General features: G+C 46.6%; 2 protein-coding genes across 20 annotated transcripts in view; one reads left to right on the top strand and one right to left on the bottom strand.

Moving 5' to 3' along the window:
- LOC126992341 (histone deacetylase 4-like) overlaps positions 1-9,454 on the top strand; it is a 48,426-nt gene extending 38,972 nt beyond the window's left edge. For 10 of the 19 annotated variants that reach the window (XM_050851045.1, XM_050851044.1, XM_050851042.1 and 7 more), the window contains 12 exons: positions 794-928; positions 1,277-1,400; positions 1,488-1,633; positions 1,936-2,155; positions 2,731-2,913; positions 3,521-3,684; positions 4,156-4,275; positions 6,087-6,209; positions 6,599-6,739; positions 7,313-7,483; positions 7,735-7,874; positions 8,169-9,454. In XM_050851045.1, coding sequence (XP_050707002.1) covers positions 794-928; positions 1,277-1,400; positions 1,488-1,633; positions 1,936-2,155; positions 2,731-2,913; positions 3,521-3,684; positions 4,156-4,275; positions 6,087-6,209; positions 6,599-6,739; positions 7,313-7,483; positions 7,735-7,874; positions 8,169-8,256 — 1,755 coding nt within the window. In that variant the 3' untranslated portion in view covers positions 8,257-9,454. Of the gene's footprint in view, positions 1-793; positions 929-1,276; positions 1,401-1,487; positions 1,634-1,935; positions 2,156-2,730; positions 2,914-3,520; positions 3,685-4,155; positions 4,276-6,086; positions 6,210-6,598; positions 6,740-7,312; positions 7,484-7,734; positions 7,897-8,152 lie in introns of all 19 variants that reach the window. The other 9 variants (XM_050851050.1, XM_050851049.1, XM_050851043.1 and 6 more) reach the window with 6 other exon arrangements.
- Positions 9,455-11,817: 2,363 nt separating this feature from the next.
- On the bottom strand, positions 11,818-25,754 carry LOC126992346 (uncharacterized). The gene is made up of 11 exons (XM_050851052.1): positions 24,069-25,754; positions 19,890-20,273; positions 19,117-19,538; positions 17,175-17,472; positions 16,704-16,846; positions 16,110-16,250; positions 15,463-15,690; positions 15,095-15,344; positions 14,797-15,002; positions 14,313-14,642; positions 11,818-14,134 (listed from the first exon to the last, which is right to left on the bottom strand). The coding sequence occupies exons 1-11, from the start codon at positions 24,151-24,153 to the stop codon at positions 12,104-12,106; spliced, it is 4,518 nt and encodes a 1,505-aa protein (XP_050707009.1). The 5' UTR covers positions 24,154-25,754; the 3' UTR covers positions 11,818-12,103.
- Between the last annotated feature and the right edge of the window lie 443 nt (positions 25,755-26,197).

The raw sequence follows: 26,197 nt of genomic DNA, 5'->3' as shown, positions 1-26,197 counted from the left end.
TTTTTTTCTTTCTTTCTCTTTCAATTTCTCTTTCTTTCCATTTCCCTTTTCCTTTCTTCCTTTCTTTCTTTCTATCTCTCCCTTTCTCTTCTTTCTTACTTTCTTTTTTTCCTTCTTTCTTTATTTATTTCTCTTTATTTATTTCTCTTCTTTATCTCTTTCTCTCCTTCCCTGTAGCTCCTGTGTTCCGTTAATAGAGCTGTCCGGCTTCCGTCCCGTCTAACACACCTTTTCTTCTGTTGCCAGGGCTGTGTTGCATAGTTTTTTGACCAAGTATTTTTTTAAGAGTAGCAAACAGCCTCATCATTATTATTATCATTATTAGTGTACTGATTATTAAGTTTATTGGATTCTCTTAGCAATTTTACGCCATGTTATTACGTTAGTTTTTTGGGGCGTGTCTGTTTGTATGTGGCTTTCAGATGGCCCTTAGAGACACATCTTCCGAAGCCTTTGTTCAAGTTTTCTTCATTAGTCACTCTTGTCCTGCCCTTTTGTGCCTCCTCCAGGTGGATTAAAACTTTTACCTCATTTTTATTTTGGAAACAAGTGACTTATAGCAACTGTGGTGTCAGCTGAGCTTTTGACCATGTACAGCTTGTGTTATGGGGCCGTATGACAGGTCGAATCCAAGAAGCTTCTGGTCCCTGTAGAGTTATTCACCCCGAACTCTATAGGGATCCAAAACTTCTCGGATTCGACTTGTAATACGGCCCGTGGAGTGAAGGCTATTTTTGAAGTGTACGGCCAGATGAGAATGTCCACTATATTCCTCCCTCAATGGTACACTCAGGAGCCTCTGGACCCTGTTGTGAGCTATGGCACCCTTGGGATAAACCCTCTTGACCCTACTCCTGCTGGACCTGCTTGTAGGCAGCCCTGGTTAAAAACATTGACTGGTGTGACACTCACTGATGCTGGAAAGAGGGTATGTTACTTCTGTCTCAAGACCTGCCAAGCATCATGTTGTTGTTATCTGAATATGTACAAGCCATCAGCTCATGTTGATTAAGTTTGGTGTCAGTCCTTACCATCACCACCAGGGCTTCCTCTGGCTGCTGTAGTCATTCTTTTGTTTTTGTTCTTTGTACTTTATTCCCTGTTTTTTTTAAGTTACCTGCTGCTGCCTGTAGTTACTTGTTTCATACCTACCCTGCTTGGACCTAGTAGGAACAACCTTGCTAATGAAATACTTTGTTTGCATAACCCTGTGAGGGCAAGGCGTGTTAGTCCTCCTCCGCCTGCCATGCCTCACCCTCCCATCTCTCTGTGGCAGGTAATAGACCTCACTGAACGCAAGATTGAGGAGAGTCAGCTGGCCAGACACCACCGAGAGCACCTGCTCTTCCCACACCACCGAGACCTGACTGGCAAGCCTCCGCCTCTCCACTCCTCCACCAGTGAGTGCCTAGGCTCTCCTCCACCTGTTATTTGCATGTATACATCTGGCGAGTCTCTCTGAGTAGTGTCTTGTTGACCTGGCACAGTATCCCTCCTTTCCTCTTTAGGTTCGGCCTTCACCCCGCGCTCCGGTAGCCACATGGCGCGGCCCCTGTCCCGCGCCCTCAGCTCTCCCCTGGTCACCCTCTCCCCTCAAGGCTCACCACAGGAACAAATCAACATCAGCAAGCAGGTCAGTCAACATTTAATCTTCATATTCCTCAAGGAGCAGCGTTCAGCAGGCTTTTTGTTTTCTCTATGCTTATTCTTATGCCCTTGAACTGTTTCCTTTCCTGTAAAAAAAAAAAAAAAAAAAAGAAAAAAGAAAAAAAAAAAGAAAGAAAAGAAAACACCTCCAGTCACCTTTCTGTTCAGTATTGAGGTCATCATTACTTCTCCAGAGTTCTTCACATGCTTTTCACTTTTCAGCTTAACACACTTTAGTTTCCCAGTGTGACATCACCTTAATATTACTCACACGTCTCTGTGCTTCAGGGCGCAACAACTGGGTTTGCCTACGACAACATGATGCTGAAGCACCAGTGTGCGTGTGGCGACAACTCCCACCACCCCGAGCATGCGGGGCGCCTGCATTCCATCATGGCACGGCTGCAGGAGACCGGCCTCTTCCACCGCTGCTACTGTCTCCGCACTCGCAAAGCCACACCTGAAGAGATACAGTCATGCCATAGTGAGGCACACACTCTTCTCTTCGGTGAGTCCACTTCACTGCGTTCACTTGTATCTTGTTCGTCTTCACTAAGTCCACTACATTAACCCATCCTCTGCAATTGGCACGGATTTGGCTTTGACTGGTAGCCTGGTAACGTATACTCCCATGTCTTTCTCTGCCTCTGTGGTGGATAGTGGAGTGTTTCAAATGTGGTACTGGTATGATGGATATCCCTTCCCAAGGTGCAGGACTTTACATTTTTCTTCACTGAATTATAGCAGCCACTTTTTGCTCCATTCCTGTAGCTTGGTGATGTCTGCTTGTAGGAAATATGCAGTCAAGGGGTTAAGGTCATAGAGTGGGGTTTGCAAGGGTTCAACGAAAATGAGTTCCTAGACAACTGACCTCTCTCATTACCTTTTGTTCTTTTTTCTTCTTTCGGAGCAGCGTCTGGCGGACTTTTTGTTGCTGTTTTGTTTTTTGCCCTAGAGCTGCCTCCCTTGCCATAAAAATAGAAAATGTATATAAATAGTAACTTTCCGACTTCAGGAGATAATATGCAAGGTAGTGAGTTCCCGTATAAGAGCACCGATCACCCTTCCGCTTCCTCCCAACAGGCACGAACCCCCTGAACCGATCTCGACTGGACCTGAGTATGTTTGCTGACCTGCCCATCAAGAGCTTCGTCCGGCTGCACTGTGGAGGCATCGGCGTGGACCTGGACACCACCTGGAACGAGATGCACACGTCCTCGGCCGCTCGCATGGCTGCCGGCTGTGTGATAGATCTGTCCTACAAAGGTGCGCGTTGATCCAGTGACTTCCTTCACCCACTGGTCTCACATGTGGGGGATTGTACTCTATAGACATCATTCAATCAAACTTACAATGCAGTTTTCTTACACTAAAATTGTTGTCTCAAAGTTACTTCATAATAGGAGGTAAAAATGAGTAGCCTATCTGGGCAGGAGAAGCAATCAAAGGCAAACTCAAATATTCAGTTTCCCATCGAAGAATGTCAACCAGAATTAGACTTGAGCATTTGTAAGATGTAAGAGAGATATGTTATTGTATTTTCTATGGATGATTGTCAACGAAAATTAGCGTTGAGCATTTGTAAGATGTAAGAGAGAAACGTTATTGTATTTTCTATCAATGAGTGCTAACGAAAATTAGCGTTGAGCATTTTTTAAAAGTAAAAGGAAGAGAAACGTCTGATATATATTTCTTCCCATCCATTACAGTTGCTATATAGGTTAGGTTAGGTTAGGTTAAGTATATTTCTGCCCACCCCTTGCAGTTGACATATATTTTACCCATCCCTTACAGTTGCTATATAGGTTAGGTTAGGTATGTTTCTCCCCATCCCTTACAGTTAACATATACGTATTTCTCCCTGTCCTTACAGTTGCAACAGGTGAGCTGCGTAACGGCTTCGCGCTGGTCCGTCCTCCAGGGCACCACGCAGAGCACCAGCAGGCGATGGGCTTCTGCTTCTTCAATTCCGTCGCCATCGCTGCTCGCCAACTGCACCAGAAGCTTAGCCTGGAGAAAATACTTATTGTGGACTGGGTGCGTATTGGATAGCTGCTGTTGTGGTTCCCTTAGATAGTTAGGTAGTTAGTATAAGCTTCCCATTGAGTGCTAGTGTTATCATCCTGACCTGACGCTGGACTTGTATCAGTTGCTTACTCACCACCTGTTATTGATACGTTTTTCTGCCCTTGAAAGTCGAAGCATCCTACAGTGAGGAGGATTTAGTACCAGAGTTCATCTATCATCAGAGTTCAGTATTAACCCATCCGCTGCAATTGGCACGGATTTGGCCTTCACTGGTAGCCTGTTAACCCTTTCCATACGGTGACGCCGATGTCGGCATCACCGTATGGAAAGGGTTTAGAAGAGGATTAAGGAAATGGATAAGGATTAAGAGGTTTAGAAGAGGATTAATCCCCTTCCATTTCCTCGTTCAGTATTAGACAAAACTTCCAACTAATTCAGATGACAAACTATTTTAACGTGCATGATTTTCTTCTCCCCCAGGATGTGCATCATGGGAACGGCACACAGTCCATGTTCTACAATGACCCACATATCCTGTACATCTCCATGCACCGCTATGATGATGGGAGCTTCTTCCCTGGCACTGGGGCTCCCACTGATGTAAGTTACGACCCCTGGAAGTAAAGGGAAATTGGGGGATGTTAGCAATATATTTATACCCGAGAATATGCTTAACTTGGCTCCAATGTGATGACAGAGACAGAAGCACAAACAATAATGAGAAAAGGGGAGGTGCAGAGGGGAAGGATATCTCTTTAGTTCCCATTGATGTAAGTTAAGGTCTCAGGAAGTAAAGGGAACTGTGGACATGCTAGTAATATATGTTTAACTGAGCTCCAGTGTAATGACAGAGACAAGTACAAACAACAATGGGAAAAGAGGAGATGTGGAGGGGAAGGATATCTCTTTAGTTCCCATTGATGCTAGTTAAGGTCTCAGGAAGTATAAAGGGAAATAGGGACATGCTAGCAATATATGTTTACCTGAGCTCCAATGTAATGATAGAGACAAGCACAAACAATAAAGGGAAAAGAGGAGGTGTGGAGGGGAAGGATATCTCTTTAGTTCCCATTGATGTAAGTTAAGGTCTCAGGAAGTAAAGGGAACTGTGGACATGCTAGTAATATATGTTTAACTGAGCTCCAATGTGATGACAGAGACAGAAGCACAAACAATAATGAGAAAAGGGGAGATGTGGAGGGGAAGGATATCTCTTGAGTTCCCATTGATGTTAGTTAAGGTCTCAGGAAGTAAAAGGAACCATGGACATGCTAGTAATATATGTTTAACTGAGCTCCAATGTAATGATAGAGACAAGCACAAACAATAATGGGAAAAGAGGAGATGTGGAGGGGAAGGATATCTCTTTAGTTCCCATTGATGTTAGTTAAGGTCTCAGGAAGTAAAGGGAACTGTGGACATGCTAGTAATATATGTTTAACTGAGCTCCAATGTAATGACAGAGACAGAAGCACAAACAATAATGAGAAAAGGGGAGGTGTGGAGGGGAAGGATATCTCTTTAGTTCCCATTGATGTAAGTTAAGGTCTCAGGAAGTAAAGGGAACTGTGGACATGCTAGTAATATATGTTTAACTGAGCTCCAATGTAATGACAGAGACAAGCACAAACAATAATGGGAAAAGGGGAGGTGTGGAGGGGAAGGATATCTCTAGTTTCCATTGATGTAAGTTAAGGTCTCAGGAAGTAAAGGGAACTGTGGACATGCTAGTAATATATGTTTAACTGAGCTCCAATGTAATGATAGAGACAAGCACAAACAATAATGGGAAAAGGGGAGGTGCAGAGGGGAAGGATATCTCTTTAGCTCCCATTGATGTAAGTTAAGGTCTCAGGAAGTATAAAGGGAAATAGGGACATGCTAGCAATATATGTTTACTTGAGAATATGTTTAACTGAGCTCCAATGTAATGATAGAGACAAAAGTACAAGGAGTAATGGAAAGAAGGAGAGTTTAAATGAGGACATATTTCCTGACTGAGCTCCCTTTTATGAGACGAGTACAAAGAAAAATAAAGGGAAAATGTAGAGCTGCTATTAATGTCTCTATAAGGATATATTTCTTGACTGAGCTCCCTTTTGATGATAGAGACTGAACCGCAAAAAATAAGGAAACGTGCTATTAATTTCTTTCTACATGAGGAGATATTTCTTAACTAAACACTTTGATGATTAGTAATGAGAGAAAAGGAGCTGCTATTGTCTTTTTACACAAGCATATATTTCTTGACTAACTTATCCTATTGATGTGTATTGACGCGCCTCGGTTCAAGCATATATTTCCTGACTAACTTATCCTATTGACGTACATTGACTTGCCTCGGTTCAAGCATATATTTCTTGACTAACTTATCCTATTGACGTGTATTGACTCGCCTCGGTTTTTGGCAGGTGGGCGAGGGCAATGGGTATGGCTTCAACGTCAACATCGCTTTCTCTGGGGGACTGAAGCCTCCGATGGGTGACGCGGAGTACCTGGCGGCCTTCAGGAGTGTTGTGATGCCCATTGCTAAGGTGAGACGGTGGGGGTTTGTCACTTTGGTGCTTATTATTGCCATTGTTAGTCAGTTCTGTTCCTTTGCTTCATTATCATCCTCTTCGTCAGACATTATCTGCAATATTTAGTAAGTTTTCCCATTCTCATCATCTCGGTGGTTCTCAAAGGATTCTGTGATGTAGATTCATGGCCGTCTTGTTCCTGTTTTTTCATCCTCCTCCTTCTCTTCACCAGACATTATCTTCATTATTTTATCTTCCTTTTCTTCATTTTCCTGTTCATCTTCCTCATCTTTATTATTAGTCATTCCTCCCATCCTCGTCATCTCAATAGTTCTCAAAAGATTCTGTGATAAAGATTCACGTCCATCCTGTTCCTGTTTTATCATCCTCCTCCTCTTCACCAGGACTTTGACCCTGACGTGGTGCTGGTGAGTGCCGGCTTTGACGCAGCAGACGGCCATCCCCCGCCCCTGGGAGGCTACAAGGTCTCGGCGAGTTGCTTTGCCCACATGACCAAGCAGCTTATGACCCTCGCTCGTGGCAAGGTCAGTTCGTGTGGGCGAGACGCAGGTTTCTGATAGACTATAATTGAGGTGTTTAGTGTGAAAGGGGCGACCAAAGCAATCAAGGCGGTAATCTGTTTTTGGTAACATCTGGTGGCTGATTTTTTGCTGCAATGTGGGGTGAAGGAAGTTAAGGAAAAAACGACCTTAAACTGGGTGATTCGTAGGCATAAAGTTTTGTGATTCTTCTGTCAAACTCATCTGGCGTAGGGTGTGTGTGTAGAGTCTGGTGGTTGCTTGAAAACACAATATGCTCAAGGCTATAAAAATGGCAAGTCACCCCTTAAACAACCTTAAGCTGGATGATTTGTAGGCGTAAAGTTGTGCGATTCTTCTGTCTAACTCATCTAGTGTAGGGTGTGTGTGTGTAGAGTCTGGTGGTTGCGTGAAAACACAATATGCTTAAGACTAAAAAAATGGCAAGTCACCCCTTTCACATCATCCGCCTCATTATATCACACAAACAACAAGTTCTTTTCTTGATTCCTTGTATGAGATAGAGATGTGAAATGATGTCTGTGTAAAGTATAGGTGCTCATTTGATGTGTTCCGCAGGTGGTGCTTGCGCTGGAGGGCGGCTATGACCTCACCAGCATCAGCGACGCCTCTGAGGCTTGTGTGAGAGCCTTGACAGGGGAGGACCCGCCACCCATCTCTGAGCACGAGCTGACGCGCCCACCCTGCCAGAACGCTCTCAAAACCCTCCAGAATGTTATTGCTGTGCAGGTGAGTTCGTGTCCCATAGCACCATAGCTCTTTCCATACTGCCCCATAATAAATAAACTTAGGACTTGAGCTGAAAAAGAGAGGTAGAGACAGGGGCTAAGTTTGAGCATTCCTGTTGTCCCTTATCACTATAGCTTTTTCCATACTGCCCCATAAATGACTAAGGAATTGAGCTGAGAAAGAGAGAGACAGAGGCAAGTATTGAGTGTTCTTATTTTGGCCTTGATATATGAGTGTTATTGTTCCCCCAGAGCGGTCCCTGGCCAGTGGTGCGGCGACAGAGTGCGTTGCTGGGCCTGTCCCAAGCAGAGGCTCAAGGCCGCGAGGATGAGCAGGAGACAGTCTCAGCCATGGCCTCGCTGAGAGTGGACCCCCAGAACTCACAGTCCAGGTGAGGATGAGCACACAACTAGGTAAATACACACGCAACAAAGGTGATTGCAAGGAAAGGCTGGGTTGCAACAGATATGGAGAGAATTAGAATGAGATTGAAGTAATATGTGAAAATGGGCAGGAAGTATAAAATTACATTAGTTCTTGAGAATATACATAAATCTGGGGAAAGAAAATATGAGGTTAAAAGTTGCTTCTTCCTTCCAGTTGTGTTTTCTTGGTGGTGAGGTCTTGGTTTTCTTAGATTAAGTTTGGTGTTTGTGGCGGCCTGTGCAGGTGTGTGTTCTTTCAGGAGTCCGGAGCCCTCCCCCCAGGCCACTGCTGCAGGCGCCTCCAATGATGAAGAGGAGCCCATGGACGAGGACTCTGAGGTCAAGTAACGGGCGGGCAGGACCCTCCGTGAGCCTACACGTGACTGGCCGGGCTGCCCCGCCCCGCTCACTAAGCCTGTGACAGGTCAACTGCGCTTGCGTTTTGGAGCACCGCCACGAGCGCCTCTTTTCTGGTGCGTGTGGCGGGCAGGCGACCAGTGATATTTAGTGTTAATGTTGCGGCGGCGTGAGGGACGCGTGTCGTGTCGGTCCAGTGGTTGGACGTGTTCGATGAACCAAAGATTAGCTAGATTTTTATGATGTGCGTACATGGTGTCTTAAATTTCTTAAGGTTGTAGTGTTCCATAGGTAGATGGACCAGGCTGCCTGGTCATATTTATTGCTGAACCACATTTATTTTCATTACATATTATGGGAGAGTAAGTTTATATGTGCTGCTGCTAGGCAGTTCCCCGCCTGTGTGTGTGGCCTGGACAGCCCCACCAGACTCCTGACACCTTAATCAATACCTGTGCCAACCACTTAACAGATGTTTTCTGTTGACAAACTAAACTTTGAAGATGTTGTTAGTATTCATAGTGTTTAGTAGATAAATGTATAATATACATATATATATTATATATTCAATTTTATGTATTTCAAATTTTATTTGTTCACCTCACATGATGGTGTAAATTCATGTCACTTAAGTGCACAAAAAACATATAACAAGCCTTACTTGTTACCAGGAAAGTGAGACGCTAGGAACCAGGGAGTGGTGCTCCTCCCCTCTGCTGTGAACACTGGACCTGTGGGCCAGGTGGGACAGAGGTGATATTTGTGCTGTGAGGGACTACTGTAGTGTTGGCAGCAGCGGAGGGAGCAGGGAGGGTGGGAGAGCCTGGGTGTGCCCTGCCCCGCCCCGCCCCACCCAAGCTCGTGCCGGCACCTGCGTGGAGGGCCGGGGACCCTGTCTTGCTAAACTCATGTACACAGTTTAATACTTTTACACCCGGCTCATGAGCGCTAGTCAGAATCACATCCCTCCTCTTCCTCCTCCCCGCCTCCTTCTCCTACTCATCTCCCCCCTTCACCCCCTCTTCTCCCTCCTCCTCCTCCTCTCCTGCGTGGCCAAGGCTGCCGCCCTGTGTTCTGGTGTGGAGCTTAAGGCTCTGTGGGGTTTCAGGAAGGCTTGAGAGTCCCGCCCGTACCCTGTATCTTGTCCCTGTATGGCCACCGTGTCACATAATAAACAGATGTTCAACAAGTTCTCTCCTTTCTTACCTTGCCGGACGTCTCCTCGATACCCCATCAGCTGAACTTGGCTTTGTGTTTCGTTGTATAGTTGCACATAAACTCAAGGGCTGGTTAAGACTCCATTCCATAGTTGTTGGTGTGTTCTTGATGTACAACAAGTAATATGAAATGAAACACTCATAAGTACTTTCATCATTTGCATTTCTGGTGTTTGTTTAATTTCTGATGATAGAGTAAAATAAAGTTTGAAGATAACAGAAGATTGTGGAAATAGTACAGCCAAACAGCTAAGAGTATAAAGAACTTGATGAGAAAAGTTGGAGCGACAATCTTCAGACTTACCCAATAATTAATCAGAGAATTCTAAAGGACCTAAGTAAGAAATAACAGCCAATAGCATTTAAGTATTAGCAGTGAATTCAGGGCCAGCTCCACAGCCTGACACAGTAACCAGGTAAGTGCCCAAACCAATCTATAGTCACCATAATGGACAGATTTTCTCCTTGGCTCCAGATACTAAAAAGATTTCCTATGCAGTTTCCTCAAATTTCTTAACTTCTATAGATTACAAGACCCTAAAATTATGACCAGTAACTTTCTTAGTCTTTAGCATATTTTTTACAACAAAGGAGACAGCTCAAGGGCACAAAAAAAGTAAACAATAATAAAAAAATGCCCGCTATTCGCACCTACAAAGAATCCAAAGAAGTGGCTGAAAGGGTTGTCAATTTCGGGAGGAGAGGTGGTTTTATTATATCTTACAAACCCAGCATGTCCGCCCCAAACCCACAAAACCAGCACATAACCCACACCCACTAAGAATACCCCCTGGCCATCATCCACAAATTTGAATACTCCCGCGCTCGCCTTGCACTGCGCAGACTACCCCGCGCAGACCCCGTGCAAGTGACCACCAGCAGTGCGCTTTGCTTTGTGTCCACGGGATGTCAGTGATCGCGTTCTTCCTGGCTGGTGGTACTTCACAATCGAGTAAGTACTATTTGGTGTGTCTTGTTCGTATAGAAAAGTGTTCCTGGAAGCACTTGGAGTAATCTGGGAAGAAGTATTGGAGGGGAGATGTTTTGTGGGCTATTGAGCGAGGAACCGAAGCACTTATGAAGCAATTAGGAACCGCTACCTGTTGCCCCTGCCCTTGTGTCTGTAAATCAACACCAAGGATGATTATTTAAGAGTTTTTAGAGATGAAGAAGGCCTGACTTGGAGTAATCTGGGAAGTCGCATTGGAGGGGAGATGTTTTGTAGACGAGTGAATGAAGCACCGAAGCACTTGTTATGAAGCACGGGAACCACCACTCGTTGCCCCCGCCCGTGTGTGTAAATCAACTCCCCAGGATGATTACTGAAGACTTTCCTGTGTTAAGATTCGTTTTAGTACCGTGCCAATATACTTCATTACCTACCTTATGAAACATCACTAGCTCTTCATATATATTTTCTGCAAACGTTCAACAATCATGGAAACGCTTTAAAAATCAAATTCAAGGACCATTTATTGTTGAAAATAAGGGATAATATTCACGAAAGCGTATAGCCTCCTCTGGCGGGTTTCCATGATTGTTGAACGTTTGTAGAAAAGATATATGAAGAGCTAGTGATGTTTCATAAGGTAGGTAATGAAATACTGGCACGGTACTAAAACGAATCTTAACCCTTTCCTCTGAGTGAAGAACGCCTGACATGCTAGAGTATTGGAGTGGAGTGCCTCAGATAGTTGTGCTCGGTAACTGCGCAGATTTCCATTCAATTGTCTCCTTTTGTTTCGTTTTTTCACCGTCTCCTTGTAAATTATTAGGCTTATTCCCACTCGTGTTTTGTGTCAGATGGGATGAGAAACGTACACAAGTATAAGTTTTTTGTGGGTTCTAATCCTTTGTTTCGCATCACGCTATTCGCCAACGACCCCGTATCGGCGAAGCATCATCGTAGGCTCAACTGCTGGGGCCATATCCTCAAACCTTTCGGGGCCCCAGCACACATACAGCACGCTTTTCCTAGGAGTTTCGGACGTTTCCAGGGGTCGCTTAATGGCCCTGGTGGTAGTTTGACCCTTCTTCTGTGCTGTGATTGTGAAAAAGCACTCATGAAAACCCAACCGATCTCTTTTTCGACCCTTGGAAATAGTTGATGTGAGAGGTGGAGGCGTCTGAGAATACCGACCCTGACTCCGTGCTCTGTAATGCTTGCGACGGGGTGTTGGGTGTGGTTCGCTGGGTCTTTGTTTCTTAGCAGTATTCAGATTCATCACTTTCCTCAGAACCTACTGTGAGCCTCTCTATCAATACGTATCCATATAACAATACTTGCGTGATTCATTGACTGCGGAGGAATGCGCTTGCTTATTAAAACATTAAATTGCGTATGAAACTTTAATCTAATTTGACACATCATAATAGTATCACAATTGAACACACACACACACACACACACACACACACAGCAACAGCAGCAGCAGTAACAGGAACAATAATAATAACAGCAACAAAAATAAGCTAAGTAGTCGTCCTCACTTGTATGTTTGCAAAGTATGCCTGCAGAGTGTGTGTGTGTGAGTGTGTGTGTGTGTGTGTGTGTGTGTGTGTGTGTGTGTGTGTGTGTGTGTGCTGCACAGCTAAGCGCCACTCGACACAAGGCACGTGCGTCAGGTCACCGCAGCCTGCCCGTTTGTGGCCTGCAGGCCCGTCAGGAACTGTAGTGTGGCCTGCATGGCGGCGGTGGGTCTGAGGGTTGCTATGGGACTCTCAACACCCAGGGGGAGGGACGCCCTTCTGGCCACCCCCATCAGGCGGTTGAGCCAGTACTCTTTGGTCCACGCGTCCCTCCTCTCCCCCAGCAGTTCCTCCATAAAGTGTAGGTGGAGGGTGGAGGTGGGCGGCACGGCCACACCCACGGGCAGCGTCTGGCACGCCACCCCACAGTCACGCGTCTCCTTCTTGGGCAGCCACCAGCAGGTCTCCAGGAGCTTGATGAAGAAGAGGCAGGCCTGGAGCACCCGCCACTCGTGCTCCTCGCCCTGCGTAACCACCCACTCCACCAGGTGGTTGAGGAGGAATACCCAGTGGCTTCCAGTACCAGCTGCCAGGTACTCTTGAGCAATGGTTCCGGGGTTCACTGTTCTCCCGTCCAGACTAGCCCACTGGGGCACTGTGGCCTTGATCACGGGGGTCACAGTCACCTTCACCAACACCACCGTGGAAGGATACTTGAGGGCAGCGTGCAGACACACTCCTCCGGGCGTGTGGCCAAGGAAGGGAGGCACCAGTATCAGGGTGGTGAAGGTCGTGGCAGTGAGGGCTTCCTGAACCACTCTCCGGAAGGTGTTCGTAAAGTTTTCACCGTTGAAGAGTTCGTGGTTTTTCGTGGAGGTTATTCCCGCCACGAAGCCTCTGGGAGAGTTATTGCCGTTCAGCATAGTGATACAGCCTCCCTCGAGAGCGCTGTACTTGTCCAGATCAATGTAAAACTCGAGGTTGTCTGGGAGGAACAGATCCAACCTCCTCTTTACTGACGGAAAACTCACCACCTCCCCACAAAACCTTTCGTCAATTTCCCCGATTTGTCGACTGAGTTCTTTGATATCACACAAGATAGACTCATCAAGCTCATTCGAGGCATACGCTTTTACTTTATTCTCCTCGTCCTCCAGCATACGCCACAGGGCACCAGGCGACGTGATCCCCAGCTTACTACACCTGCCCGTCAGGATCAGCTGGGCCTTAGTGAGCTCCCCTTTTGCTCCCATGATGGCCGTCGCCTCCTGCTCCGTCAGAATGTCCAAGTGGCGACTCGATGCGTTTTCGTTGAAGTATTGGAGACATTGCGCGGGATTCAGGCCCCAGCTGCCCTGAGGTTCCGCCCTGCTGCAGCCCACCAGGTACTCGACGCATTCCGTGTGGCCCCTCAGCGCTGCCAGGTGGGAGGGGACCAGCCCGCCGCGAGTCAGCCGCTTCTGATCGGCTCCTCGACTCAGCAGGTATTCCGCCATCGTCGTCTTGCCGTAGGCCGCCGACACGTGCAGCATGGTGCTCGCCGAGGCGGTGTGGACACGTATGTTGAAGTCCAGGTCCGGAAGCCTCTGCCTCATGCGGTGCAGCAGAGTGACGAGGTTCAGCTCGGCCAACAGGTACAGGACCGTCTGCAGCTGTTTGAGAGTGTGGGAGTTGTTGTCGCCCCGCACACGCTGAAGTAAGTCATTGGCAACAGTCGCCCCCGTCCCTTTCTTTAAGAGTTTTTTCTCAAACCTTTTCAATTCACCTTCCTGGAGATCAGCCACGAGCTGCTCGGGAACGGTGTTGGCAGCCGCGCCGGCACTGAAAGGATTCATCTTCAAGTCTCGACACAAAGAGTAGGCCGTGTGGTAGTAGCCACGGGTCAGGGCGCGAACGAGGGGGTGAGGGAGATGTGGGAGAGGGTGAAGAGGCACCCCTGCAACGCCCAGCAGCTGGCACGTCAGAGTGAGGCCCAGCGAGGCCGCCAAGTTCAGGGTGTCGGTAGGATTGGGGAAGGAGATGGAGGAGCGACGGTCTCGCCAGCTGTTCAGTTGATCCCCAAGTCTGTGTCCGGACACCTCGGCGATGCTCTTGAGTTGGATGAGTCCCTCGACGGTGCCGGTGTGCTCCTTGTCAGACGCACTAAGTTCCTCCAGCTCTTCCTGCAGTCTGTCACAAAACTCCTGCAACCAAACAGATCAAATATGAGCTCAGAACAGAATACGGCACGCCTTTGGTGGTTAATAGATAATGTGACAAATCAAAAACCTCACAACAGGTCCAGTAACCAGGGAAGCTGATCCTCAGTAATCTGTTGTCTCAGTATGCAGGACGGGACTACCTGTCGTTCAGCAAACTCACCTTCCTGATGAGGGCCGGGAAGAGGCCGGGGAGGCCCAGGGTGCGGTGGGCGGCGTCGAAGGGTGTGTTACCCAGAAGCCCGTAAGCACAAAGTGGAGCTCCTGCTGCCAGCAGGAGGAAGACAGTGTTGCGGTGGCCGCCCCTCACGGCCTCCAGGAGGGGGTCTCGGTGGCCCCCGAGCGGCAGCACACGCACCCCGCTCACCAGGAGCCGCCGCACAGCGTCCTCGTCTCCCCGGGCCGACGCGTGCACCATCTCGGGGAACTTATCAAGCGAGGGCGAGGATTTCGGTGTTCCCAGACTGGCCGCGGCCTGAAAGGCAACGACGGTCTTTACTGGTCGATTATGACATACACACACACGTCTGACCACGTCTCGCGGGCCCGTTCGTGTTAAGGTTACATTGGTCATTAATATCATGCATGGTTGACCCTTGGGTTGTAACTCTTAGGCTAGGAAACATGGCGCACCTTAGACAGGAGACTTGCCAGGCGAGGTTTTGCTCTGCTATGGGTAGCTGGTGAGGTGGACGGTAGCGGTGGTCGAGGAGGCGAGGGTCGCAGCCCACCTCCATCAGCAGGCTGGCCAGACCCAGCCACGCTTCGCACACACTCAGCGTCTTTCCGTCCCAGCACGTGATTTCTTCGTTGTTCTTGGCGTGTTCCATGAGGAGGTGTAACGCGTTGCAGCCTGTCGACACACCAAAAGTTGAAAGTGAAACAAACCCATGTCATTAACCATTCTGCAGATAACCACATCTTCAGTACTAAACATACACACACCTTTGAAGTCCACGGCGTTCACCAACACCCCGTGACTCTCCACCAAACTTCGCACGTCCTGGGCCAGCCACAGCGGGCCGCCGTCAGCCAGTTGGACGGAGGCAGCGTAGTGCAGGAGGGAGCGGCCCTGGTGGTCGTGGACGGTGCCGGGGAGACTGTAGGCCCTCAGCAGGACATCGACGCCCGCTGTGTGTCTGTACTGGCCTCCACTCGCGGCCTCGAACACGGCATCCACCTTCTTCGTGTGTGCCTGTGTGAAGGGATTGTGTTTAGCGATCCTAGAGGTGGTGGTGGTGATTTTGGTGATGATGGTTGACGCTCCGAGTCTCAACACCGCTAAGATCTCCCTCACAGCATCACCAACACACCTGCAACACGCTGATGACCATATCGTTGTGGGGCGTGTCGGGGCGCTTCTCCATGGCCTCCTCCAGCACGCGCAGCACGGGGGTGTGGCCGCGGTGGTGGGCCTCCTCGTAGGGCGTCGTGTCCATCCCCGCCAGGGTGGAGTTGGGGTCAGGGTTCAGCGTGGCCATCACCTGCTTCACCTCCATCTCGTCCCCTGATGCCACCGCGTTCCATAACCTCAGCGGCGCCTGTTGGGAGGAAGCAAACACGTACGATTAGAACACTAGAGAAGGAAGTCGCCATCTCATTCGTATTGTACCCCCTTGTCCCTTGAACTAGCACATTTTCCGTCAATATTTTTCATCAACTTCCAGAAAATTGACAACTTTTTTAGGCGCTGTTACACTAGTACATTTTCTGTCAATATTTTTCATCAACTTCCAGAAAATTGACAACTTTTTAAGGCGCTGTTACACTAGTACATTTTCCGTCAATATTTTTCATCAACTTCCGTCTGCGCTGCTTCCGTCACATGTAAACAAAACACCATGGCCCCGACACGCAGACAAGCTATCGTCGCTATAGGGAAAATCACACTGCCTAGCCTAGTATAACCTACCGGACAAGACCTTAACAAATCACGGGTCGAAGAGGCTGTAGTACTCACGGCGGCGTTGAAGTCCTCCGTGTTGATGACGGACACGGAGCGAAGCATGAGGGGGCGGCGCTCCTGCTGCTGCTGCGGGAGATCGAGCAGGTCCTCTAGTGAAGAACCCTCCGGGATCAGATGCAGACCCTCGAGGTATTTCTGCGGGGAGGATGTGGATGAGGGCGCTGGAGTTTAGTTGTTGTTGTTGGTGGTGGTGGTAAGAGAGAGAGAGAGAGAGAGAGAGAGAGAGAGAGAGAGAGAGAGAGAGAGAGAGAGAGAGAGAGAGAGAGAGAGCGTTGTTGTGGTATTGTATTATCATTGAACTGGTTATGTTGGTGTTGATGTGGAGTACGTATTAGGCCACAGTTAGTGAATTTACGTTGATGCTGATAGTGGTGTTGGTGGTGATGTAAAGTGCGTATGACACCACAGTTATTGCTTTCACGTTGGTGTTGATGGTGGTGGTGATGATGCACAGGTCGATATGTACGATGTGTGTATGTGTTTGTATGTGTGTCCAAGTGCAATATGAGTGTAGGCGCGTCCAAACATATCCGGGTCCCGTAATAGCACCACGTCCCCCCCCCCTTCCCCCCTTCTCCACGGCCTCACCTCCAGCTTGGGTCTGTGGTAATGCGACACGAAGCACATGATGATGGCAAAGACCAGGAGGAAAGCGAGCAGCGCCGTCAGAATCACCCACCAGCCGCTCCAGCCCGCCGAGGTGCCGCTGCGATGCCCACTCGATCCGCCGCCTGCAGGAACGGAAAAGAAGGGAACGATGATTAGCGATGGAGAAGGTTGCATGCGGGTTATATTTTTAGTTTTTCGCGTTATATTAAAGTATCTCGCCTATCTATTCACGTCATCCCTCATTTGAATCACCCGAAGAAACCCGTAAAACCTTCATGGCCTGACAAGTAATTAAGGTGATCGTAATTAAAGTATCCAGCCATATTATCCCTATTTCGCTTTTCCCTTTAAATAACTGTAAGAAACCTCGTAGAGCAGCATTCCATGGCCAATAACACCACCTGCGTATACAACGACAGGTAATGAGTCTACCTCCACACCTGTACACACCTCCTGACCCATCTGGCGCAGGTGTTGGCGTGGTTGGGGGCTGTAGGGTGTCCTGGGAGGGGTCAGGCTCGGGCTTTGGTGGGTTGGTGAGGGAGGGCGGCGGTGACGGCGGCGAGGAGAGGGTGGGATGCAAGGGTGACAGGCTGGCGGCGGATGGGTGCTCTGAAGGCGTTGTGTCTTGCTGGAGGAAGAGTGTTTCTGGCCCTTCACCGCGAACCCGAAGCACTAGGGGTGTGGAGGGGGCGTGAAGGGTCCCCAGCAGACGCCCTCCTTCTTCCTTCCCCTCCTCTGTGTCCTCCTGCAAGGGTTAGAAGACCATGAGATTGACACATACAAGAGATTAACAGCCTCCTCCTCTCTGCTCCTCCTCCTCCTCCTCTGTATCTTCGTATAGGGGTGAGAACAGCATGAGATCAGGACACATACGAAATATTTACATAGGCATACATAGATATTCAGACTCCACAGACGTAAAACCTAACATGAACCTCAATAAATGGCCAAGAAGACTTTGCATTTCTTAGTGAATATTAAGATGAAGGAAGTGGCGGTCGAGTCTGAGAGAGAGAGAGAGAGAGAGAGAGAGAGAGAGAGAGAGAGAGAGAGAGAGAGAGAGAGAGAGAGAGAGAGAGAGAGAGAGAGAGAGAAGCGCGTGATGTTTGTGACCCTTTTCGTCATGTCCCGCCGAGTCATGAGACATATATAGGTCCCTGCCACACGAGTGCTCCGTCACGTTTCCGCTGTCCGATCCGTGTAAGCTTATAGGCGGACACCCTTAGCTAGCCTGTCACCTGTAGCCAGCATGTCGGTTACGCCACTGTAGAAATAAAGGGATAAGGTATACAGGCGAGGGAGAAAACGAACACCTTGCCAGATGTAATAGCAAATGACCGCCAAGAAAAACAGGTGATGCTTCCCTAGCCGGCTTTTCTTAGTCTTTTGAGTCCCGCACTTTTGTTGTCCACGTCTTACCTTCTGATGCGGGAATGGGAGTCGCTTTCGTTGTCTATCTCTGAACTTCTGATGCGGGAATGGGAGTCGCTTTCTTGAATGGCAAAACGATGAATATATGAGTGTGTAAATAAATAGTGAATGAATAAATGATAGATAATAATAAATAATGATAAATATAAGTAGGTATATATGTGACGATCGCTCCATCACATGCATGAGCCAGGATTTTCTTTTTCTCTTCCACATCTTCTCTGTGACTTTCTTGCAGATTTTAGGCTTACGAAGAGTTCCTATAAGAGTTAAGCTTCATATGTATTTTTTTCTTTTCTTTTCTTTTCTGGTTCCTTCATCTTTTTCCTTCGTTTTCTTCTTCTTATTATTATTATTCGTATTCTCCTTCATCTTCTTATTATTATTCTCCTTCTTCTTCTTCTCCTTCATCATCATCTTTTTCTTCTTCTTCTTCTTCTTCTTTTCCTTCTTCTTCCACCTCATCTTCGTCTTCTTCGCCTCTTCTTGTGACATTACTAAGACAGCCTCCTTCAACGGATGCTAATTCTCTTTCCTAGTTACACATTCAACCGCAAAAGTATGTAGGCCAGTCAGTGACCCTCTAGTGTGCCAGGCTGTCTGTCATTGTCTTATTCCCGGTCTGTATATGTCAGTCCGCGAGAGAGGGCCAAGACCAGGCTGCCGAGGGGCTTAGGACGGCACGGGCGTTGAAGGGAGCCAGCTGATCATGAACCCTGGCCAGCTGTCACGTGCGCAGAGAGAGAGAGAGAGAGAGAGAGAGAGAGAGAGAGAGAGAGAGAGAGAGAGAGAGAGAGAGAGAGAGAGAACGTAGATGCATGAAACAAACTAAACTTATATGCAAAACACGATTGAAACCTTTAAAATTGTAGACTAAACAGATTCGTAGATGAGAAACGAAGTCTGAATCTCATGTATACGTCTCATCCTTATACCATCATCATTCACACATACTCACCCTCACTTCACACAACACGCCCTCCTCTTCACCATCCTCATCACCCTCGTCCCTGCACGCAAGCCTCATACGATAGGGGGTGAGAGGAGGCAGCGGCTGTAATAGGCTAGCGGGAGGGAGGGCAGTCGCGCCAGAGGAAGCTTCCAACCCTGTAGTGGAGTCTTCAAATGGCGTAACCTCACTCTCGACTCTAGTTAGGGGGTTTGAGGAGGTAGTGGTAGCGTTGATATGTGCATTAATGGGATCCCAGGCTAGAGTGAGGATTTTTAAACTGCCTGGGATGGTTAAGGACGGGAGGACTTCGTGGCGGGAGTATAAGAGGAAAGGGTGATGGTAGTTGGTTCCTCCGTCTCCTCCGCCTTGTCGTTCTTCTGCTAAAGGGACGCTTACCCAGTCCCCCTCCACCCGCCACACCACGCGTCCTGTGAGAATGTAGAGAGAGGTGGTGATATGGTTAGATTTTTGGTGGTTTGTAGTTGATATTCGTTGGTTTGGTTAGTAAATTGGTTGGTCTTTGTTGGTTAATTGATTTTGCCTAGCTTGTTGTTTATGTTAATTGTATCTATCTGTCCTTTATTTATTTGTGTTTTCGTTTATATATTTTGGGCTAGTTGTCAGTGAAAGGGTTAAGCTGAGAAATGATAAAAGAAGAAAAATATGAACAACTTTAGATATTGTTGAGGGTACTTGTGGTTTCCTTTCCTCATTACTACTACTACTACTACTGCTACTACCGCTACTACTACTACTACCACTGCGTCAAGAGTCATCACCTGTGTGGCAGTCGGTGGTTAGGTTGCTGGCCGTCAGGTGGAGACTATGCAAGTGGGGCGGGAGGAAAACGCTCGCCAGGTGCGTGCCATGCTGTCCCGCGGTGCTCAAGGTCAAATTCTCCGTGACAGTGAGGCGAAGATGCACCCAGCCTGGCCCTATCCTCTCCTCCCACCTCTCTTTCACTCCCTTATCCACCTTCACCCCTTCTGAGTATAGGATAGCTAGAGAAGACCCGCTGGAGGTGTCAGGGTCGGTTACTTGAAGAATCGGCGCGTCAGGAAGCGTAGGATCGGCCCAGGCTCGGATCTCCACCACCAGGGGAGGCCACGCCCATTGTACCTCCGTCTGCGTCGTCGCCAGGCATTTTGTTGGCGGCGCGGGCACTGGGAAGAACACGTGGGTTGCCATGAAGGTCCCGGCGACACTTAAGGGGGCCTATTCTTAGACATTGCGGCGTCCAAGTTCACCTATTTGACAAAGCTTTGATAGGAGTTTTGAGCATTTCCATGGTTATAGTTTTATGACCCTGGGGATAGTCTGACCCTTCCTCTGTACCGTAAACCTAAAAGAACGCGTATTAAAACCTAACTCCTCCTCTTTTCGGCCCTTGGAAATAGATAACGTTAGAGGCGTCGGGAAGCACCTGAGAATACCAAGCTTGTGTATTTTTGGAAGGGTCTCCTGGAGTATATATATAGGAAGATGTGCCTGCGCTCTAGACGGGGTGTTTTAATTATAGATACAGCGTGGGAGGTGATATGGTGTGTGTGTGTGTGTGTGTGTGTGTGTGTGGTTACTTCTCAGCGCTGTGTCTGGTGTGTGTTTGACCGCTTGTTTAGCACGCGCCTCCCTGTGTTTGCGTGTGTTGGAACAGTTGCCATTCCCTCTTGGTCTGATCACGTGTTGGACTTGCGATCGCCAACCCAATAGCTGTATACCCTTCTTTGTGTGTGTGTGTGTGTATGTGTGTGTGTGTGTGTGTGTGTGTGTGTGTGTTGCGCAGTTCGTATCTACATACCATATAAAGAAGAGATCAAGATAGTGAAATACGAAAATAACATACGCTATCAAATCCTTATTCCTTACGATGTTACGAACTGAATGCAAGTAAAAAAGATCCATTAGACTTTACGACGCTTACTTTATCTTTTCCTTATAGTAGAATACGTAACGATTCCACAACAGCAGAATAAAAGAAAGGGAAAAAAAAACTGAAATCAATGTCACTACCACCACCACCATCACCACCACCATCATCACCACCACCATAACCATTCACCATTACCACCATAATCACCATTACCATCATCACCACCACCATTACCATAACCACTCACCATAACCACCTCCACCACCACCACGATCACTGTCACCATCATCATCATCACCACCATTACCAAAACCATTCACCACCACAATCACCATCACCATCATCATCACCACCACCATTATCATAACCATTCACCATCACCACCACCACCACCATGCACTATATAGGTTAATCCCTCATCAGACAAGCCACCATTACGTCAAGATACGAGAGAGAGAGAGAGAGAGAGAGAGAGAGAGAGAGAGAGAGAGAGAGAGAGAGAGAGAGAGAGAGAGAGAGCGTTTGTGTCGGCATGTCGTGTTGGAGCTGACGTTTGTTTACTTATTCTTTCTTTTTCTCTCCATTCTGATCGGCTGACATGAAACTTAACCGCACTGAAGTTAAACTGGTTTCTACTGACGTTTATCTCTGGGCTGACTGACGTTTATTAAAGATTGGTATAGTCAGATGCGTCCTCCCCTCACATTAAATACTTCCACAGGCCGAAAAGGAGATCAGTCGGGTTCTAATGAGTGTTCCCTTAAGTTCACGGTACAGAAAAAGGGTCAAACAGCTACCAGGAACATAAAACTACCCCTGGAAACGCCCAAAACTCCTACGAACGCCTGTCGGGTTCTAATGAGTGTTCCCTTAGGTTCACGGTACAGAAGAAGGGTCAAACTACTACCAGGAATATAAAACTACCCCTGAAAATGCCCAAAACTCCTACGAACGCCTGTCGGGTTCTAATGAGTGTTCCCTTAGGTTCACGGTACAGAAAAAGGGTCAAACTACTACCAGGAACATAAAACTACCCCTGGAAATGCCCAAAACTCCTACGAAAGCCTGAAATGTGTGTGCCAGGGCCTTACTTTCTTCTTTGTCCAGGAAAATATAAGGTTAAGTCTGGCTGTAGCAACGTTTTGAATAGTAGAAGGCATGATAGATAGGCCATACTCTGATACGTTTCTCCACGCTGTCTTTATCCAGGGAAATATAACGTTGATTGTACTTGTAGCGTTCAGAGCAAGAGAAGACATAATGAATACACTAATATGCTTGTGTTTATATATAGTAACGCTTGGAGTAAGAGAAGGCATACTAAATACACTGATACATTACTCTACCATTTTTTTTATATATCTAGGATAGTATAACGTCATTTGTACCTATACTAAGACCTAATAAGTACAATGATATGTTTCTCTCCTCCTTCGCCAATCACTTCAGTACAGCGTTGACATACTATTACAACACTTCTTAATTCTCTTCTAACTTCATCATTATAATTAACTTAAGCATTACATTACGAACCTTAGCATCACAGTTTCAGATGCTTACCTAAATAGAACATGGTCTTCGCTTCTCAGTCCTAAAATACATCGGCAAAGTTCATTCAGAGAGCAAACGGAAACACCACCTTGGCATTACATCAAACTATTAGCTGTAGCGAGTGTGGGCGGCTTTGGAAACGTAGGTGAGGTGATGCAATTAGTTACATGACTCACGCTTATTCCTGTTTGACGCTTGGCCTTGGGAAAATTAACTGTCTCTCTATCTGACTGACTCGCTAACTCACTGACTGTCACTTCTGTTTTTCGCATGCATTTCTGCTCATTACTGGAAGGCTGTTAGTTTTTATATATTTTTTTCTGTTTTCCCTTGATGCCCTTTCGCGGATCTCAATAATAACAGTAATAACAAACTAATTAGGTAACCGATTAACTGACTGACTAACTAAAGCACAGTCCCTATTTTATCAGGTTCAAGTTCTGTTGCCACCGAGTTCTGTATTTTTTTTTTCGATTTTCCCTTTATGCTCTTTCGTGGATCTCAATAACAATACCAATAACACCAAACTAACTGACTAGGTAACCGATTAACTGACTAACTAAAGTACAGTCTATTCTATTCGGCTTAGCTCTATTTTCCTATTTCCCTATAATGTTCTTTCCTGTATCTCTGTAATAACAAAGATAAACTAAACGACTAGGTAACCAATTTTAACGGGCTAACTAAATTACAGTCTCTATTTTATCAGGTTCAAGTTCTGTTGCCGGCGTGTTCTGAGGTCATGCAGTTTGTTGACGTTAGTGTCCACAGGCTTATCTTATCAGTCTCAAGGGCGATGCCAAAATGAACTGGTCGATTGATGGACTAACTGATTAGGCGACTGATCCGCAGCGGTCCCACGACTGTCGGCCCTAAACTGATAACGACTGCTTGATACATATTTTCTAGTGTGGTATATTTGTTCCTCCTTTGAAAATAGCATAGTCTAGGCTGCCTCAAGTGACGAGTAGACTCCGAAAAGTAGTTTGGTGTTCTTAAACGCTTCCGCCTCTCACATAGATTATTTTCAGAGGCCAAAAAGGAGGTCAAACGCGTTCTCAACTGTGTGCTTCCACGTTCATGGTACAGAAACGGGTCAAACTATCACCAGGATCATGAAACTACCCCTGGAAATGCCCCAAACTCCTACGAAAGCCTTGTCAAATAATTATGTGAGCTTGGACGCCAAAATGGTGAGAAATATGGCTCGTAATTAATCTCTTGGCCACTTGTATGAGATTTCGTTCTTTACTACTACTACTACTACTACTACTACTACTACTACTACTACTACTACTTCTACTACTACCACCACCACCACTGCAACAACACTTATCATCACTTTGTCATGTATAATTAATCTTTTATCAATGTATCTTGCGTATACAGATAAGAATATTGGTATGGTAGATATCACAAGTGTCAGATAACGTTATGATATTCGATAAACCATGTGAGAAAGAGTAAAAGAGAGAGGGAGAGAGAGTTTAAACAAGTGTGAGAGCGATTATTTTGAATGTAAGTGCGATTTTCTTACCTGCTGGAGCGGCGGCGGCGGAGGAGGGGGCGAGACACAGGTACAAGAACAGGAGCAGAAGCGGTAGTAGACGGACGGTGGCCATGGCGGGTTGGGACGAAGGCGGAGAGGGCGAGGAATGGATGTCTAGAGGAGGACACTCTCTCACTGCCCCACGTCTCTTAATTTCCAGCAGTCAGGTTAAGGGAAGTGTTGGGAAGGCTTCTATGGTGGACCCGGACACATGCCAAAAAGTTCCCATCATTTCCTGGGGTATATTTCACTCTCAGCGTCCGTCTTCCTTAGTCCACTCCGCACTGAAGCAGCATTTTGTTTTGAGGACGGTTTCAGTCTATCATTTTGTCCCTTGCCCTGTTTCCTATGCTGCAAATAACGATAGAGAACGGAAATGAGTATAGTCCGAATGCAAGGCGATGTTACTACCCTGACTGAAAGGTTTATCAAGACATTATCAGAAGGAAGAGATCACAAGACGATAGCAGGCCCGGATATGAGACTTCAAGCATGTGAGTCATAAAATCAAGACTGTGAGGTATATGTAAATCACGTCTCTGATTTGATACCATGATTCAACGTTTCTCAGGACGTAATCAGAGGGGAAAGATCATAAAGGGATAGATAGACCCGGAAATGACGCTTCCACTAGTACTTTAGTCAAATAATCGAGGCACTGAGGTTGTTTGTGAATCGTGTCGCCTAACTTACTACCCTATTTGAATGTTTCTCAAGAGGTTAACAGAAGGAAAAGTCCACAAGGGGTTCGAAAATGACACTCCCAGCACTTGAGTCACAAAATCGAGGCACTGAGGCTATATGTAAATGGTTTCTTCAACTTGCTACCCTGATTGAAGGTTTCCCAAGAGGTTATGAGAAGGAAAAGTCTACAAGAGGTTCGGAAATGACACTCCCAGCTCCTTAGTCACAGAATCGAAGCACGGATGTTGTATGTAAATCGTGTCTCCTTACTACCCTTATACTGAACGTTTTCTAAGACATTATCAGGAGGAAAAGTCCACGAGAGGTTCGGAAATGATAATCCCATCACTACAGTCACCCATTAGTCACTGAAGCGCTGAAGATGTTTGTATATCATGTCTTCCCTTGTTTACTCTCGTCCCTAGCTCCTCTTCGCTTCTGGCTCTTCCACCCCAACACATTGACAGTCAGCACTAGAGGTTATGTTTGCAGATCCTGTCTCCTTATTTGCATACTGCGTTGTCTTTTCGATCTCTGCACGCACGACACTTGTTATAACCCAAGGAACACGCCAGGCACTGTATACATACCGTCTATCATAGCAGTTCATTTTGATAACCTACTATTATACTATTACGTGTATGTATTCATGGGTATTGTGTGGCCTACGTGTATTTCTGTTTTGTTATGCTTTCGTTGGTGTTTAATTGTTATTCAGTGAAGCAGAACATTGGTATAGGACCGAATTGCTGTTATTCTTACTACTACTACGTGTATATATTCATGGAGAGTGGCTACACGTATTTCTCCTTTGTTTTCGTTGGTGTGTTTGTTATTAAGCGCAGTAGAACATTGACATAGGACCGAAATGCTGTATATATTCCTGGATAGTGGCTACGTATATTTATCTTTTGTTTTCGTTGGTGTGTTTGTTATTAAGCGCAGTAGAACATTGACATAGAATCGATCTGTTGTTATTCCTATTCACGACACTAGAAGATTGGAGCCGAAATACCTATCCTATCCCTCCTCCCCACCCTCCCCCTACTCTCTCCCACCCAATCTACCCCAGCTAACTTTACATGTATAAACACAGCTGTGCGAAGGTGATTATTTTAATGGTGGTGTTGATTTTGACGCTATACCATGCCTGGCTTTTTATTTATTTATTTATTTTTATTTGACAGTTGAATTCGTGTGTATTTTAAGTTAGCTTCGTGTTGTAATTCTTTCCCTGTTGAAGTCTCAGCGTGAAAATTAATAAAGTAAACAGAAGCGAGTAGGCTAAACAGAAATGGGTAGAGATTAAAAAGTAAAAAAGCAGTGTAGAAAGTAGTAGTAGTAATAATAATAATAATAATAATAATAATAATAATAATAATAATAATAACAATAATAATAATAATAATAATAATGTCTAGCCTACTATTTTG

Source organism: Eriocheir sinensis, unplaced genomic scaffold (genome assembly GCF_024679095.1).
Source record: "Eriocheir sinensis breed Jianghai 21 unplaced genomic scaffold, ASM2467909v1 Scaffold449, whole genome shotgun sequence".
Lineage (NCBI taxonomy): Eukaryota > Metazoa > Arthropoda > Malacostraca > Decapoda > Varunidae > Eriocheir > Eriocheir sinensis.
This window is presented reverse-complemented; position numbering and strand designations above follow the sequence as displayed.

What these genes read in the sequence shown, in the direction of transcription:
- LOC126992346 (XM_050851052.1), bottom strand. Translation starts at nt 24,153, where the DNA reads ATGGCCACCGTCCGTCTACTACCGCTTCTGCTCCTGTTCTTGTACCTG. An exon ending in GCGTGTTGTGTGAAGTGAGG is followed by an intron (nt 17,473 to 19,116) that starts GTGAGTATGTGT and finishes TAACCCTTGCAG; the next exon opens with GAGGACACAGAGGAGGGGAA. An exon ending in TCCCGGCCCTCATCAGGAAG is followed by an intron (nt 14,135 to 14,312) that starts GTGAGTTTGCTG and finishes GTTTGGTTGCAG; the next exon opens with GAGTTTTGTGACAGACTGCA.